General features: G+C 34.0%; 1 protein-coding gene across 2 annotated transcripts in view; it reads left to right on the top strand.

The window, feature by feature from the left end:
- LOC118185710 (uncharacterized) overlaps nt 1-16,745 on the top strand; it is a 141,078-nt gene that overhangs the window by 66,230 nt on the left and 58,103 nt on the right. For both annotated transcript variants that reach the window (XM_085809756.1, XM_035355605.2), the window contains exon 5: nt 11,144-11,314. In XM_085809756.1, coding sequence (XP_085665882.1) covers nt 11,144-11,314 — 171 coding nt within the window. The remainder of the gene's footprint in view (nt 1-11,143; nt 11,315-16,745) is intronic.

The raw sequence follows: 16,745 nt of genomic DNA, 5'->3' as shown, positions 1-16,745 counted from the left end.
GATTAGCACTCCAGTTATTGGTTCACAAATGAGATGCAAGATCTTAATATACGAGTTATATTGATATGAAGTACAGTTATTAAATACAGTAAGGAGGACCGACCTGATGTTTCATACTGTTTTTAATGTAGTTTAATAATGAGTGTCAAACAGTGTTCCTTTCAGGCATCGTCTACGGGATAACTGGTTGAAGATATTAATACGCATTCCACATATATTCAGTAAGGTATAAGCCATATAGTAAGGTGGATGATCCATGTGTACAATGTACGTATGTACATTGTGTAAGTATTGTTTTATAAGGTACTGTTTCTCTAATACAGCTTGGTGTTGTCGAGCTTCATCCTCTTGTATCATGTACCATTTGTAGTTTCTGCATGAAGACAGTCTCTTGATATCGTCTCGCATTTTCGGTAGTTATATTTCAAAGTTCTCACTTGTCTCGCAGTTTTGGACGTCAGTCTAAAAATATCACACCCGTAGTCTGTGCCGTAACAGTCGGTACCTGGCACTCTCCACCTCGAACAATGCCTGTAGTCGCACTGAAAGAAATTGGTATCCGTCTATTAAAGACGAAATGCTGTTGGGTTTCACTCTAGTTCACATGTTTGTGTGCGCAATTCAGCTTTTTCTCATGTGATGCCATTTTCTCATGTACGCAAATTTGGGGTCACTTAGCTTAGAAACGTCCTTCATGCAGCCTTCTACAGAATGAAAATTTTGTCTTCATAAAAATACATACTTCTCATTTCTGTTGTAACTCCTTGAATGAACCTTCGAGGCGAGAATTTCGTAAATAATAATTTATTTCACAGTCCATGAATTCTAGAAGGACTCACATTCATCCATCGTGTAACGTTTGACTGGTTGTAGCATATGTTCAGTACTTCATCGCAGTGCGTGTTATAAGGTCATTCTTAAAAACTGGCTGTTAGTAATTTTTATATTTACACTTCGAGCACGCAAGAGTAATCCATTAACAAAGGACTTTTATGCTATTATCCAGTTGCTCAAACTGATGGAGCCTGGTTTAATTTTCATACGATTAAGCTGACATGGCATTACTTTGCTGGTTACATATCTGAGAAAATATTAAGCACTGCATTAATTTTGCAAATAATTCTAATTTTTGTCTAACTTTCGGAAACCAATTTCTGTACATGAGAGTTAAAATTGTGGTTATAAACGAAAAAAAACCAAAGCTAAAATGGCACGGTTTTTATTAGTATCTTTATCTGCGTAACTAAACTGATATATGTGAAATTAAAAAGGTGTTTCATTTTTTATAAAGGTACTTTTATTGTTTGCTAAGTGATTTTAATTTAAATTGCTTAATAATTAAGGACTAGAACTTGTAGTCTGAAATATGGTGAAAACGGCGTGCACGATGGCTTAATTCAGTCATGAAGCGGCATGCGGCAGCGCAGGTTTTGCCATTCCGTGACATGGCATAAAATCATTAAATGGTTTTGAAAATAAAATCACTAATTGCTTAACAAACTGATAAACTAAAAAGCAATATACGTACTTCTTATTACATTTATATTTTATTTTTAGTGTCTCTACTTGAAAAAAATCATAATGCATACAATTCAAATAATTTATTACATAAAATAGTAACTGAAGATTTTCATGAATATTTGGTACCATTATTATAATTTATAAAACATGTTTTTAATACTTTATGTTCATATATGGCGTATTGCGGTGCAGAATCATCTCTAGTGCATCGACTAATAATGAGTATTTAAAATTTTATACTGGACTTTGAGCTTCCACTGAATGTATTGCTTCAACTTGAATGCCGACGTTACACTGCCTGTGCAGCGGTATAGGCTGACTACTAGTCCGAACTACAGGATGCAGGTTCGATTCCCGCATAAGGCTTGAATTTTTGTGTGCCTTTTCGTATTTTCTTGCAGGTGTAACTCAGTATCAGAGTATACCTATGGTATACTTTGGGTAACGCTGTTACAGATGAGACAGCTAAATGACCGATCTATTTCCGACAACTTCTTGAGGAAAAAGTATCCGGACGTTTAATTAAAAAAAAAAAAAAAAAAAAAAAAAAAAAAAAAAAAAAACCTCGAATAGGGAGATTAAGAGGCCGCATTAACTTTGTTGACTTGGTTATTAAATCATAGCAATGCATGGGAAGTTTATTTGTCTGATGAAAAGGATTAACTCTTAGAGGACTTTCTAAGAGAAACTGTTTCGTATTCACGTTACTTATGGGAAAAACTACAAAAACGTCAAACCAGCCTTTTGCAAGAAGTCGTAGTTATTCGAATTTAACTACCAGGGCAACAATAAGGTTTGTCTAACAGTTATCGCTGATGACCAATTAAATGTTGCTTGGTGAAAATAGGTTAGAAATAATTAATTTTGTGTGGTGTTGAATATGAGCCACAAAATATGTTGAATGATGCTATTAGGTGTTGTATAACTGATCAAACATTCACTGTACACATGGAAAAATATAAAGTATTAAAATAAAATTAAAAAACATTCATTGCAGTGATAATTTCATGGAATATAAAACTTATTGCGCAGAGATTATGTATGGAGAACGAAGAATTTTCAACAAGCTACGCATAGGTCCAGCTTGTAATATTTGATATGATTATTCGTAAGGTGTATGTAAACTACAATCTGTAAAATGAAAATGCGAGATAAAAGAGTTCATAGAGCATGTATTCATGACAAATCGACATCGTCCATAGTAGTTTAATTATCATCTCTCCCATTAACGCATGAGCCATCTGAGAAGTACAGATATACATATCATATGTTCAGATAGATTGTATTACAATATGCAGATTAATGTATTCCATTAAAATTATATTACGTGTATATTTAATATAAAATTATTAATATATTTCATATTAAAATACACATTCCTACATTAATATTGCATCTGTTGGCAGTTCTGTCTATGAGTTATGCTGAAATATGATTCAACATGTTTGTACTTGTATGCGTATATTTATGCTCAGCCACGCCTTTTCAGTCTACATTTTCCCCATGAGCGGCAAGTGGATAAGATCACTGATCGCTGGTATTTCAATTAAGTTCTGAAACTTCGTGAAAGGGTTAGCTGCATAGATGCTTTCGTGATTTTTCATATGTATAACAGGAGTTCGACCTAGTTCCTTTTCGAAAATCTTCCATGTAGTCACCCGTTCCTTTAAACAGATAGCTGTCCCGTGCTTGGTCAAATCCTATAATGCAAAGAAAGTTTAACTGGAATCTTCATTCGTGCGTCAAAATTAGTCAAATAGAATGAAAGGTAACATTAAAAATATGATAGCTTTAATATTTAAATTGAATAATAAATTTTGAAAAGAAAATTGGCTTGTATACACGTCCACATGTAAGGAAAACCATGCAAACGCCCATGCAGTTAGCATGTTTGCCAGGATTCGAACCTCAAAATGAAGTATCAGTATTCAGCGACTTAGCGATATACTCATTTTCTGTACTTAATATATTACATAAAGTAATAGTCTCTTTTCATGTGTATTTACCGAGAAAACAAAAGGGCTTCAGTCTATAATAACGAAATAAAATTACAACGAACACCCAAACAAAGAATAGGTACGTGTATTCTTTAAAATTTAGGATGCAAAATTGCGGACCTGAAAGAAAGTAACTTAATCTGATTTTCAATGAAAGCTTTTTATTATTGGATTAAACGAGAATTTTTATCAGTCTTCTAAACCGGCGTGGGTGGCAGTTAAAATTTTCCACCTGTATAGAAAATTTGTGATTGCATAAATTAAAACGGTGGTTGCATTTGTATTGGCTTTCCCTTTATTTATGCAGTACTAATTTCATTATTACATATTTTAAAGTCCAGCGTTTCATTTACATGATACAGATGAAGACTATGACTTATCAGATGAAGTGTATTGTATTCTTTTGTCGTTAAAGGAAAGAATTATAGGTAATTTTGAGCTTGCAATCCAAACGCATTTTCTCCGTCTTTTCTAAATGTTTAAGCATTTAGTCAGTTGAAATTACTCATCATTGAATCATTCTACCACCTTAAAAGCTCACGTGACAAGTGCAACGAACTAAATGTGACTTGTCGGCAATTAAATTGCGTCAAGGTGAACCAGTTTCTCAGAATACTATTATATCATAGAATACAGAGCTAAGTAAAGCCTAACAACAGGTAATGATGCAAGAAGTAAATCCATCAGTAATAAAATAAGTTTGAACCATAAATTCTTCAGTAAGAAAAAATAGCTGTTTTAGAAGTTTCTACGTGTCAACCATTTCAAAAATTATTCCGTATCGCTTTTGAGTTCTACAAAAGTCAGCAGATAACACTTAATTCTAATACATGAATGCAGGTTTTGACTGGTCAGAAAATCTGAAATTTAAATAAGATGTTATTTACCGACTGAAATTTCAAGTATAGATTGATAATTTAGATTTATTTTCAATCTAATGACCTTTTAGATTTTTTTCACCAAAGCAAATTTTTCCACCATAACAGTCACGGTAATTATACTGCTTTATTATAGTGTAAGGGCTGAACAGATATATATTTTGTACCTATGTATCACTTGAGATGAATGAAATTGGTTGATAGTTTACGTTTATGATAGTGTTTCAGCATCCATCATATCAGCGTGAATACTCGCTTTTGCGGCCAAAATGATCCATCAATATGTTCTGTGCGAGATTTCAAGAAACAAAGGCTTTGCGATATTTATGAATGCATCATTAATGTATTCTTTCAGGTATTTGGTTGTTGGGTACTTTTGTTCCGATACATGCCAGTATAGTGATATCACATAGCGAGAGATCGGGACTCCTTTCAAACTACTCGATCATTTGTTTGTGCCTGCCATGTGAATTTAAATGAAATGAATGTAATTATGCTATCAATCAGCCATTGCAAATTATCTGAAGTAAAACGCCAATAAGGAATCTATATCTGTGAAAGAAATTAGGGGCTGAAAAGACTTTCGGGCCGCCTTACACTCAGTATTGAACGACAGCACACGCGATGCCTGGTTCCAGTTCTTCAGTTTGACCTGAAATTTTAATTCCTCTTCAGGGTGTAGAAGCTCTGTTGCTGAGACCAGATGCCATAATTTCTCATTTGTATCATACGTTTTAATATCAGTCTGAGCTATTTTATTGACACATATCGTCGACATCAGGCTTAAACCAAGCATCAGCGAAACAGCAGTGCCGAGGAAAAACGTTTAGCACGAGTCTGATTTTGAGAGAAATAGAATTACTCCTTTTATACAACGCATCCACAAAAGTCCTTACTCGGCCAATGTGTAACGAGTGAACCAGCCAGTTTCCCTTCACGAAGGCATCCCTCCTCTTAGGCAGATAGCCCTCGAGGGCTTTGGGACAATTAAATAAACCAAACCTTACTCTGCCTTTATTTTCACAACTGTCGGTCATAGGCATATACTTCCAGTTACAAAAATGTTTTAAATGACTCAGAGTTTCGTATTTTTAAATTAAAAAAGGTCAGTCTGTGTAAAATATGGAATCCGACTTTTTATACGTTCCCCGGTCCATGAGAAATTCGTACTCGTATTAAAAATGAAATAAGAACATGATAACTTCCATAACAACAAATTGACTGAGATATTTGGGTTTAATGTCGGAAATCATATTTAGGGACCGTCCACAAACTGAAATGTTTGCATGTGTATATAACTAAAGATAAAATATCAATTTAGAGCATGTTTATGATGGTAAGAGATTAAGTGACGAGCATTTCTGTGGAGGTTACTGTGAAAAAGTATTGATTAATATATATATATATTTTTTCAAAATGAAGGTTCTATTCACGGAATCTGATAGAATTCGTGTTGTAGAAAAATACTGATAGACTAAAGTACTAAAGTAATAAAACTTCATGAGAATAACGTACTTTTAGGCTTTGGAAACTCGCAAATTACTTTATAAAATTCTTTAGGCGGACTAAATGTATTAAAACTATAAATTAAAAACGGTAGTAAATTACAAAACAATATCGTCACTGGCCTGTAAGGAATAAGTATTAACCTCAAATTACTCTCAGTGCAAATTGAATATGACGTCAAAAATCGGGGTGTCCGCCGATAACATCGCGGAGAAAACAACGCAAGGCGAAAACGTCGTGCTACAAAACATCGTGGGAGAAAACATCGCAGTCCTAAAACATCGTGGTAAAAAACATCGTCGTCTAAAATAAAGCGCTTCAAAAACTTCGCAGTTTAAAAACATCGTCGTCGAAAATATCGTGGTAAAAAATAAAGTATCTACAAATCATCGCATGACGATAACATCGCAGACATGCTTTTTCAAAACATGCTTTAATAACTGTAAATGAATATTCCCATAATGATTTGTGAGCGCAAAATGTAAAGAAGGATAATTTTTACTTTCACATTTTTTATTAACTAATAAATTTTTGCTGAAAAAGTAAGAAGGAAACTTAAGCATAGAAAATTAAATGCAACTTATAGCTTATCCGTTTCATGAAAAATTACCAGTAAAAACTTTATAAAAAATGATTTATTAATGGCCTTTGTTAGTTAACTATGTCGGTTTAAAATTCTATTAATTGCTATAAGTTGCATTAATTTGCTATGTTTAAGTTTCCTTCTTACTTTTTCAGAAAAATTAATTAGTTAATAAAAAAAATGTGAAAACAAAAATTATCCTTCTTTATATCTTGCACTCACAAATCATTATGGGGATATCCATTTACAGTTATTAACGCATGTCTGCGATGTTATCGTCATGCGATGATTTGTAGATACTTTATTTTTTACCACGATATTTTCGACGACGACGTTTTTAAATTGCGAAGTTTTTGAATCGCTTTATTTTCGACGACGATGTTTTGTACCACGATGTTTTAGGACTGCGATGTTTTCTCTTTGCGATGTTTTCTCCCACGATGTTTTGTAGCACGACGTTTACGCCTTGCGTTGTTTTCTCCGCGACGTTTTCGTCCACGATGTTTTTGCCGCGATGTTTTCGGCTGTAACCAAAATCGGAATATTTTGAAATTAGATATCTCTTTAAAAGTTTTATTGTTTGGGAGTGGAACTTAGTGTGTTTTATTTCTTATAACGAGTGCAACATTTTTCTATACATAAGTATAGGGGCCCGAGGAACACATAAAATGTTGGATTTCCTTATGTTTAAAAATCTTAAAACATGAATATTTGTGCCATTTACACATTTTATAATTGGAAATATTTCTGTAGAACCAACCGATTCCGGTAAGGATTATTATGGACACAGCGTAGAAATAGGTCACAGAATCCTTTCAGAAACTTGAAGAAAATGCACCTCTCTCCTTTATCATGGAATGAAACATCGAAAACTAGCTTAGAAAACGCTTGTAAATGAATGAAAAACGTAGAATTCGTGTACATGAACAAAAAACGAATAATCGTGGCTTTGGTGTGATACTGAACGTGTGCTCGAATAATATCTAATAATTACATATTACACTCTCTGAGAGTATCTAACGAACGGTTGCTGATAAATATTTTAATATAAAATAAATTCGCTTTATAAATGACGCGCGAATTCTCTGATTGTCACAGGGAGGAGAATTTTCAAAGAAACATACTTTTTAATTTACACATGGAAAAAGTATCAAATTTTAATCGAGTAACACACTAATTTTCAGCATACTGTCTGGTTTTGTTTCTACAGCAAAATTTAAATTTATGCTTTTAGTAGTATAGAAAGAAATATTTCTTATTAAGCGTTCAAAGAGATTTAAAATAAAAGAAATAAATTATATAAAAATAGTTTGATAAAATAATTGGGATTTAATAAACTTAATTCAAGAACCGCAAGCGCCAAGTTTTCTTCTTTTATTTCCTCATTTCAGTTTACTTTAACAGGTGATTTGTTTACCTGAGGCCACGTGGATAAGACCGCTGTATACTGGTAGTTAGATTCCTGTTCTAATCCCGATAAATAGTTTGTATGCTAAGTCTTTTCGAATTTCTCTATGTGTAATGTAAATACGGAGTCAGTTAACCTTAGAAAATCCTCTATGAAAACATCGCTCTATTAAACATGTAGCCCTCGCACGGTTTGATATAATTGATTAAACAAATAAAAAAACTCTGTAAATACAAATCTTTACAATTCTGAAAGGACTAGCAAGAGAAACCGCCTTTGTTAAGCAAGAGAAACCGCCTAGTTCCACTCTCAAAATTCGTTGTTTCTTTATTTGAAATCTATACTAAACAGCGGTATAAATTTCCCAATTTTTATTTGGCAATAAGACCTAGTCATCTTTTATCTAATCATTAGATATCAAATAAAAAATGGTATCTAAGTCTGCATAAGTACACTTACAGCTTGGGGTGAAGGTTTTTCACTTTCTTTTGCTTTTACAGGAAGTTTCAAATCTCTACATCTCTCTCCTTGTCCAATGTACAATGAACGGGAAAATAGATTTTCAAAATTAAAAAGTTTCACCTTCTACGACACGTATTGCTAAGATACTATTAAGGAGAAAGATTAGGTATCATACACATCGATGATCCTGCTTTCCTAAAACTGAACTGGTTAACGGTACGAGAATAACTTTAAAAAATCAATCCGCTTTTCTCTCAGGGGGCTTGGGTATTAACTTCGAATTTATGCTTACAGGAGTATCAATAAAAATTATAATACTAATTTGGCTTAGATAAACTTTATTATAAAAATTTAGTCATGTGACTTGGATAAACTTAAGTATAAAAATTTAGTTATATAACCTAAATAAATTTAGTTATAAATTAAAAATGTAATCTTATTCTCATACTGCATATAGTCATTACGTCTGATTTCTTAGTTTTCAAATTTAAGGTTCTTTCGATTTTAGATATATTTTAACTTATATTCCCAAGCCTATAACATACCTTTTTTAAGTACTTAGCAATACAAACCAAGCATATATAGAACACACAGCTTAGGATGAAATAATGTTGATAAATATTTAATACAAATGCACAGGGAATTTCTTCGCAGCTTATTTCATGCATTTGATAAAGATTAATTGCTATGTGCCTTGTGATTGTTAAAACGTGATAGTATGAGACAATCATTAAGTAAATTATTTGAATGCCTTTTTAATTCTGATCCACGAAAAGATTTTAATCACATTTTTATGGCTAACCACATCTGAGAGCTTCAGGAACTTCTTGTGTAGATAACAATCGCAACATAAATTCGCTATGCCCATAAAAAAAGGCTTACAGATTTCTTAGCAATTTTCTGCAGCTCTTTTTCTCTCGCAACCAGTTTGTCTATTTTAAGAATTAGTTCAATCACGATTATCGTTGTCTAGTTGGAAAGCTGTAAAACCATTTATCGGTGAGAAGAAAGAGCAGCCACTCGTAAAATCGACTTTCATTGAGTCTTGAAGCGCATGAAACAATCTTGGCCAATTTCAATACAACAGTTCCCTCAACAACTTTTTTTTCTTTTGATTTGCTTTCTTATTACACCATTTCTTTTAAAATTTAGATTACCTTGCTTACATATACGACAGTAACTACGCATTCAAACAAAATAATAACTTGTGTTATGCTTCAAATGCAGGCAACTAGAAAGCCATTTCATTTTGAATTCGCGTTGTTATTCGAGAGCTAAGAATTTACAACTAAGGAAATTTTCTTGCAGGAAAATCGTTAACAATATGAAAAACTTAAACAGAAGAAAATGTTAATTAAAAGTATTTGATAAAGCAAACTTAAAAATAAAAAAATCAGTTTAAAAATTTTAACTAAATATTAAATTAGCTTAAGATCTGTGTCTTTATTAGTCCAACCCATTTAATTTTCTGAGATTTTTTTAACTATTAAGCTCAAATTTGTATATTTGTTGGTTCATAAACAAACTGATGCATTTGCTTTTCTCGTTGCACAAACCCTCTGATGACGATGCAGAGAAAGATGTAAATTTCTGTTTCCCTTTTTCGTTTTTGGGTATGGCAGTTTTTGCGCGTCTTTCACATGCTTTCCCCACTGTGCTTCTGTTTTTTTTTTTTTTTTTTTTTTTTTTTTTTTTTTGGTATGCGGTTTGTTCCGAAATGAATATGGAATAGATTTTAAACGTATTATTTTAATTTACATTGCGTTATATGTATATGTAAGATAAAAAATATGTAAATTAGCTTTACAGTAATTTAATTTAGTAATAGTCTCTTAATTCCTCATTTTTAATTTGGGTATTCCGTTTTTCTATTCTAAAAATAACATTTCTGGACTGCGCCATTTCTAGATTAATCTATGCCATAGATTAATCTAGAAACGCCGATGACGCAGCCGATTCATAATGAACTCAAAATTTTGAGAACTAAAATTTTTCTAACCAAAACCAAAACCAAAACCTTCCTTTTGGCGAACTTCCCTGTTATATAATTGCGTACTTTTAGCTTCACCCTCTCTGTGCTACTTAGAAGCCGCTATGCGTTCTTCCTATTGCAATAGTATTCAAAACTGTAAAAGTTCTTGAATAGGCATGATTAGAGTGCCAAATGAATTGTGGCTACAGATATGATATGTGAATGGTAATTTGTTTTTGTAATAGTTTGATATCATTCTTTTTACACCATTCTTATGTCTAAAAAGAAATGAAGAACAAATGACGAAGCTTTAAAAATTGAAATTTCTTCATGGTTTAAGTTTTACTGCTATTTTATCAAATAACATGAAAACTCGCCAGTTGACGTAAAGATATAATTTTATGAGTTGATAGGAGTAGATATTATTTTTATTTAAGAAAAGAAGAGAAATATTTATGTGACTTGTTATATTTTAAAAACTTTAATACATATTCATTTAAAGAAATTGTAATAATAAACTCTTTTTCAAGATGTTAAGTAGTAATCTGAAGCTTTCAAATTATACATTTTATTAAATAATGCATGTCCTGATTTGTGATGTACTATATATTATTAACTGACTAAAAAGATAACTCCAGGCACAGTTTATTGTCTCATGAGATGTCGAACCGATTCAAGGTTATGATTTAGTTTAAGTATATAATATTGTTTAGTATATATAATTTCAACTACAGAGGTACACCATTTTAGATATCAGTCATACATTTATTTACATGAGGTATTCGGATTTTAAGTTCAATTTATACTTTCTTACAGCTGTTTCATTGCCACGCCAATCTGCGAATGGAGGATTTTTACCAAGTGCTCGGGAGATCAGCTTGTCAGTTCACACGGACACCGATCGACCACATACACACGTGACGACTATTTTGGCTATTTTTGGAGAATTTGTATTCCATGATTTGGCTCACGTTGGGCAAGCAGCGGGTGAGTGCCTAATTTTAAGCGTATTCTTCGGTACAGATTTTCACACATAATTTCCTTTAACATAATGAAACGAAAAGTGTGGAACTGATCATTAAATTCAATTTATTTTGTAATCAAACATGTAAAACAAAAGAAAATTCATTTTAATTCTTGTAAGGTTTATTTAATTTACATAACAATTGTTTTATCTTTGGAATCTTTACTGTTACTTCTCTCTTTCCATTTTTCCACCAGAATGCAAATTAGCTCTCGTATATTTAACTGAGAGTTTGGGATTGTTAAGTCAGAGGATGTTCTGCCGTTTGAAAGCCACGTTACTAGTTTGCTGTTATAGATAAGAGTTCCTGTCTTCGCCTTTGCTACTTTCCGATAATTAAATTCATGCCAGTTAATTCCGAGCCATCTTCGTGACTATATTACTCTGTTGAACCTATGGCCAGTAGAATTTAAATTACATTGACTTTTGAATTTCTACTTTGAGCTCTCTCCATAAATACTGGTAAATTTGTAAGCACCAGGAATACCTTCCGTTCATCTTATTGAGTTTAAATAAAAGGATCTCTTACACCCTTCTCAAGTTTCTATCCTTTCTATAATACTATACAGAGAGTAAGTCACTTTAAATCTACAAAAAATTAAATCGCAATTTACGTTAGTAAAAGATTTTAAATCTTATAAACAATTTGCAACCATTGCTTTCAAATAATTTTTTTAAATTTAGAATAAAAATCTGCTGTTTCGTTTAGTTTAATAATTTTATTTAATCTTGTAGCTTAATATTCTGTATTCACTCCAAAAGTAGGTTAACTGAAGGTGTCAAATTTAGTTTAATAATGTGAAATTGTTGTAAATCTTCTGACATGCAGGTATGTTTAAACTTATATATTAAAATACTTTCTTCAGAAGGCATGTAAACTCACGTTTGTGAAAATTGCAACACCAAGAAGGAATCGTCATAATTGAATGCAATTTAATACACAGTTGAGTGGTAGTGGTACAAATAAATGATTAAATGTTCAAAGCAAACAAACAAGAACAAGAGATCAGAATCAGTATTTTGTGTGGCCACCACGCGCCGCAATAAGTGCTGCTACACGACGTGGCATGGAGTCAAACAAAGTTTGAATGTCTGACTGAGGAAGAGCATTCCATATCGTTTGTACGCGTACCCAAAGTTCGTCTGCAGACGCAACAGGACGAGGATCACGAGCAAGACGCCGACCAATGACATCCCACACATGTTCAATTGGCGACATATCCGGGGAACACGCAGGCCAAGGAAGAAGCTGTACCTGCTGCGCTGCAAAGAAGGATTTAACAATCCGAGCAGTATGAGGGCGGGCATTGTCCTGTTGAAATACAGCGCCTGGCAAGCTTTGAAGGAAGGGAACAGCTTCGGGCTGTAGAACTTCACGGATATACCGGTTGCTGTTCAGATTGCCCACAATTCGTAGCAATTGAGATCGTCTATGATATGCTATGGCGCCCCAGACCATAACTCCGGGTGTTCGTCCACTGTGGCGTTCGATAATGCACTCCGGAAGGTGGCGTTCACCGGCATAGCGTCTGACACGAATGCGGCCATCATGGTACCACAAATTAAAGCGGGATTCGTCAGAAAACACGGCATGCTGCCAATCAGCACACCAGTCTCTATGCTGATTGGCCCATTGTAGCCGGAGGCGGCGATGGTCGTGCGTTAGGGGGATCCTGTATAAAGGAGTCCGTGCGCGCAGTCCACACTGCAGCAGACGTCTACGAATTGATGAAGCACACAATGAAACACCTGTAGCTATTGACCACAGTGCTGCCAATTGTCTAGAGGAAGCTGTACGGTCCGTCCGCGCCATGCGGACCAGGTGTCTATCATCACGAGCTGACGTCACATTTCGGGGTCCACTCCCGGATTTCCGAGTTGTCCGACACTCGTCCGTCCACTGCTTCCAAACGCGCATCACTGTGCTGCTGTTACGCTGCACACGAGAGGCTACTGCACGATACGACAATCCAGCTTCACGAAGGCCGATGATTCTCCCTCGTTCAAACTCTGTAAGTTGTTCAAATCTCGCTCTCTTTCGTCGACGAGGCATAAGTACAGATTGAGTTAACGTTTACCACTAGCAGATAACCACCGATAACCATACACGCCTTGCTACAGCCGTCTATTTATTCGGATCCATCAGCCGTTCAGAGGGCGCTGCTCAGCATACGCATGCGCTACGGATTTGCAATTCTAATCATTTGCATATCATGCGCTACTTTGCATTTCCTGAAAATTTCAGCTCACTCGCGTAAGTCCTTCATGGTGTTGCAATTTTCACAAACGTGAGTGTATAAATAAAGTTCGAGCTGTTTTTATCTTCGTTACTGATTATGGGTATTCTAGCAAAAATGTTATAAAAAATTTCATAGGTTCAACAGAAAGAAATTGGAAACCATTTTATTTGGAAAAACCAGTCTCATAACGGGAAATGACACATTTTCGTATTGTAGAGCTGTATAAGAAGGGCTGAATTAAATGTGGAATTTATATTTAAACGTAATAAAAAGTGTAAAATTTTAAAATGGGAATATTAAAAAACAAAATTTCTGAAGTTGTAATTCCTAAGTTGAATTTTGTTTTCTTTTCCTTAAAGAATGTTTCCAACTTCCCTTCCTTATTTCGCAGTAACACAGTCGTATCTAAATGTAGAATCTAACTATCGTGTTTAAGTATAGTGTGACAGATATTTATATGTTACGTATAATAATTTTTTTATACTTCTATATATGCTCAGTTCATTAAAAAAGGAAATCGTTTAAGTCTGTACATGAATTGTAAAAAACAATGTACATTAAAGGTGGAAGAAGAATATAAGAATTAAGAGCCGTATTCCGTTGAACAAAGTATTTGCTTTTCAAATGTGTATGAGATTCATCTTAGAGATACAAATGAACGGCTGATATTTCATTCAATTTAAAATAAAATTAGATAGACTGAGTTTAAAATAATTTCTGTTCTTCTTCCTTTCTTTTTCTTTTCTTTCTTTCTTTTTTTTCCCAAACACCATTAGGATGTTAGGATGCAAGAAGCGGGAAAAGCCAACTGTGCCCTCGCCGGGAATTGGATCTCGATTTTTCCCTGCTAAACACTTACATCACAAGGGCACGCACGGCAGGGCAATGTGATACTTCCTTACAATATAAACAGCAATTAAATTGGGACAATATTTTGAAAATGTCGGCGGTTTACAGTCCACCTCCCCAACGTGTCCATCATGCGATATTCATGTACATCATCATCTGATATTTAGAGTCAGAGAAATATGTTAGTCTTTACACACCGCCGATATCTATACCTTAGTAGAAATCTGCAGAAACGGCCGAGTGAAAAAACTTTCTATTTCATTTAACTTTAATAGATGACATGCATTATCGTCCATTAGCAATGGGTGAGCCATCTTTTGAAAAAATCTCACATGAGATTTAAATTTGCTTGCAAGTTATGCTAAATTAAATTTGTTTCCAAAACATGGATTAACAGAATTTCTGACACTCTTTTATGGTCCAAAAAGAAATCTGTTGCTGTATTTCGTCTTGTTACTGCCCATGATTGTCTTTTGAAACATCTTCATTGAATAAACATTATCCCAACTCCAATTTGTAAATTGTGCAACTTTTATTAGCAAATGGATGCCTCACATCTGAGTCGTTGTCCTGCACTTAATGCTGGATCACTCTGGAAGAGATATTGGGAGGCGAGACACAAAACAGATTTGTATATTGTACTGTGGACTCCTTTCAGTTTTGCCGTTCTTTTTCATCTTTGCTTGTTCGGTCTACAATCCTCTTTTTAATCTGCCATTAGAAATTTAAAAAAAAATCTTACATGGAATTCAAAGATTTGTTAAACTGTTTCCATTCTATTCCAGACTTTCATCAGAGAAGCTACGAAGGACCTTCCAGGCATGTAACTTTATGATATTTCCAGAATATTTATGGCTGTGCAGATTTTGTATGCAAACTACCATCTCTATAATAATGAATTTCGTTCATGCTTGTGATGAAGTAATGAGATGAGGTAACGCATGTGGTTGCCACTTACTAAATTGAACCCTGAATAATTCGTGCTGAAAACGCTCAGTCATCGATTTTCGTTATTTCCCTATTTCTCTTGATTCTCACAAATCTGGCCTGTCTTCCAGAGAGCATACTTTAGAGAAATGTAGCATGCAAATATTGTCTATGAAATTGTCTGCATTCTTTTTCTTGATCTCTATTTCACTGCTATGGATAGTTATAACAAAATAGCTATAGCATTTATTTAAAAAAATAAAATAATTATCTGACGTCACTTGAATCTTATTACCTCTTTTTTCTCCCTCTCCTTCTTGATTAAAGTCTCTCTATCTGCCTAAATTCTACGATTCCGGTAAGTTAGCCACATGTAAGCACGAGGATAATATAGTAGAGAAATTATGTCATTTTGGAAGCAGGAGTCATAAAAAATGAGCAATTCCTTTGCCGGGACCCGAACCTTGGACCTCTCTATTACGCGCCGAGTGTGCTGACCGTTACACCACGAAGGCTTGCTTAGAAGGCGGGAGAAATACCTTATATATCTCCCCTTTTAAAGGGCTACTGGGTATTAGAGGCCCCAATCCTATTCTGATGGCGGAGAATAGTCATCCACCACATTTTTTATAGTTCGGGTGCCACTGTAAAGACATTAGGTTATTTGGAAGCAGGAGACATGAAAAATGTGAATGCCCTGGCCGAAACTCGAACCTCTCGAATACGCACAGAGTGTGCTGACCATTACACCACGAAGGCATGCTAAGAAGGTGGGAGAAATACCTTCTAGTATCATTTATTATAGCTCTTCTACTACTGATACAGGTGACTGATGTTTTGATCCTATTTAAGTATTCAACTGACAAAATATTTCTACATCCAATTTCCGTTTTAACTTTCTTTTTTCTGATTTATAAAAATGGCATTTACTCTTAATTACGTCTAACTTTTGCAACTAGTATAATGCGTATACTAATCGCAAAATTTTATACTTTTGCAATGTTTAGTATAATGCGTATTAATATTTGATGCACTAGATCTTAAGGCAGTTGTCGAAAGCATATTTAGACGAAATACTCTGTTACTCTAATGTTAAGTGTTCATTCTTAAAATTACTTAAAGATGCTTTGGTGAGATTTAGAAATAAATAATCTTTGCCTATTTAATTTTCATTGGCATGTAAAAATAATTTCGTGCATCGCAAAGCATATAATGTTCAAATTTGTTTTTGTATTTTAAAAAAAGATATAGCTATCCACTTTGCTGTTAAGTATCAAAATAACGATAAACCCTTATGTGTATTTCAATGACTAGACTCATCTAGCTATCACATCATCTATCATCTTCTGTTCAGGGTGGGGTAATATCGTTTTAAGCT

The sequence above is a fragment of the Stegodyphus dumicola genome, chromosome X2, assembly GCF_044657685.1.
Source record: "Stegodyphus dumicola isolate Sdum_Otavi_A_Nest chromosome X2, ASM4465768v1".
Taxonomy (NCBI): Eukaryota; Metazoa; Arthropoda; class Arachnida; order Araneae; family Eresidae; genus Stegodyphus; species Stegodyphus dumicola.
Note: the sequence above shows the minus strand (reverse complement) of the source record. Positions and strands in the feature narration are given on the sequence as shown.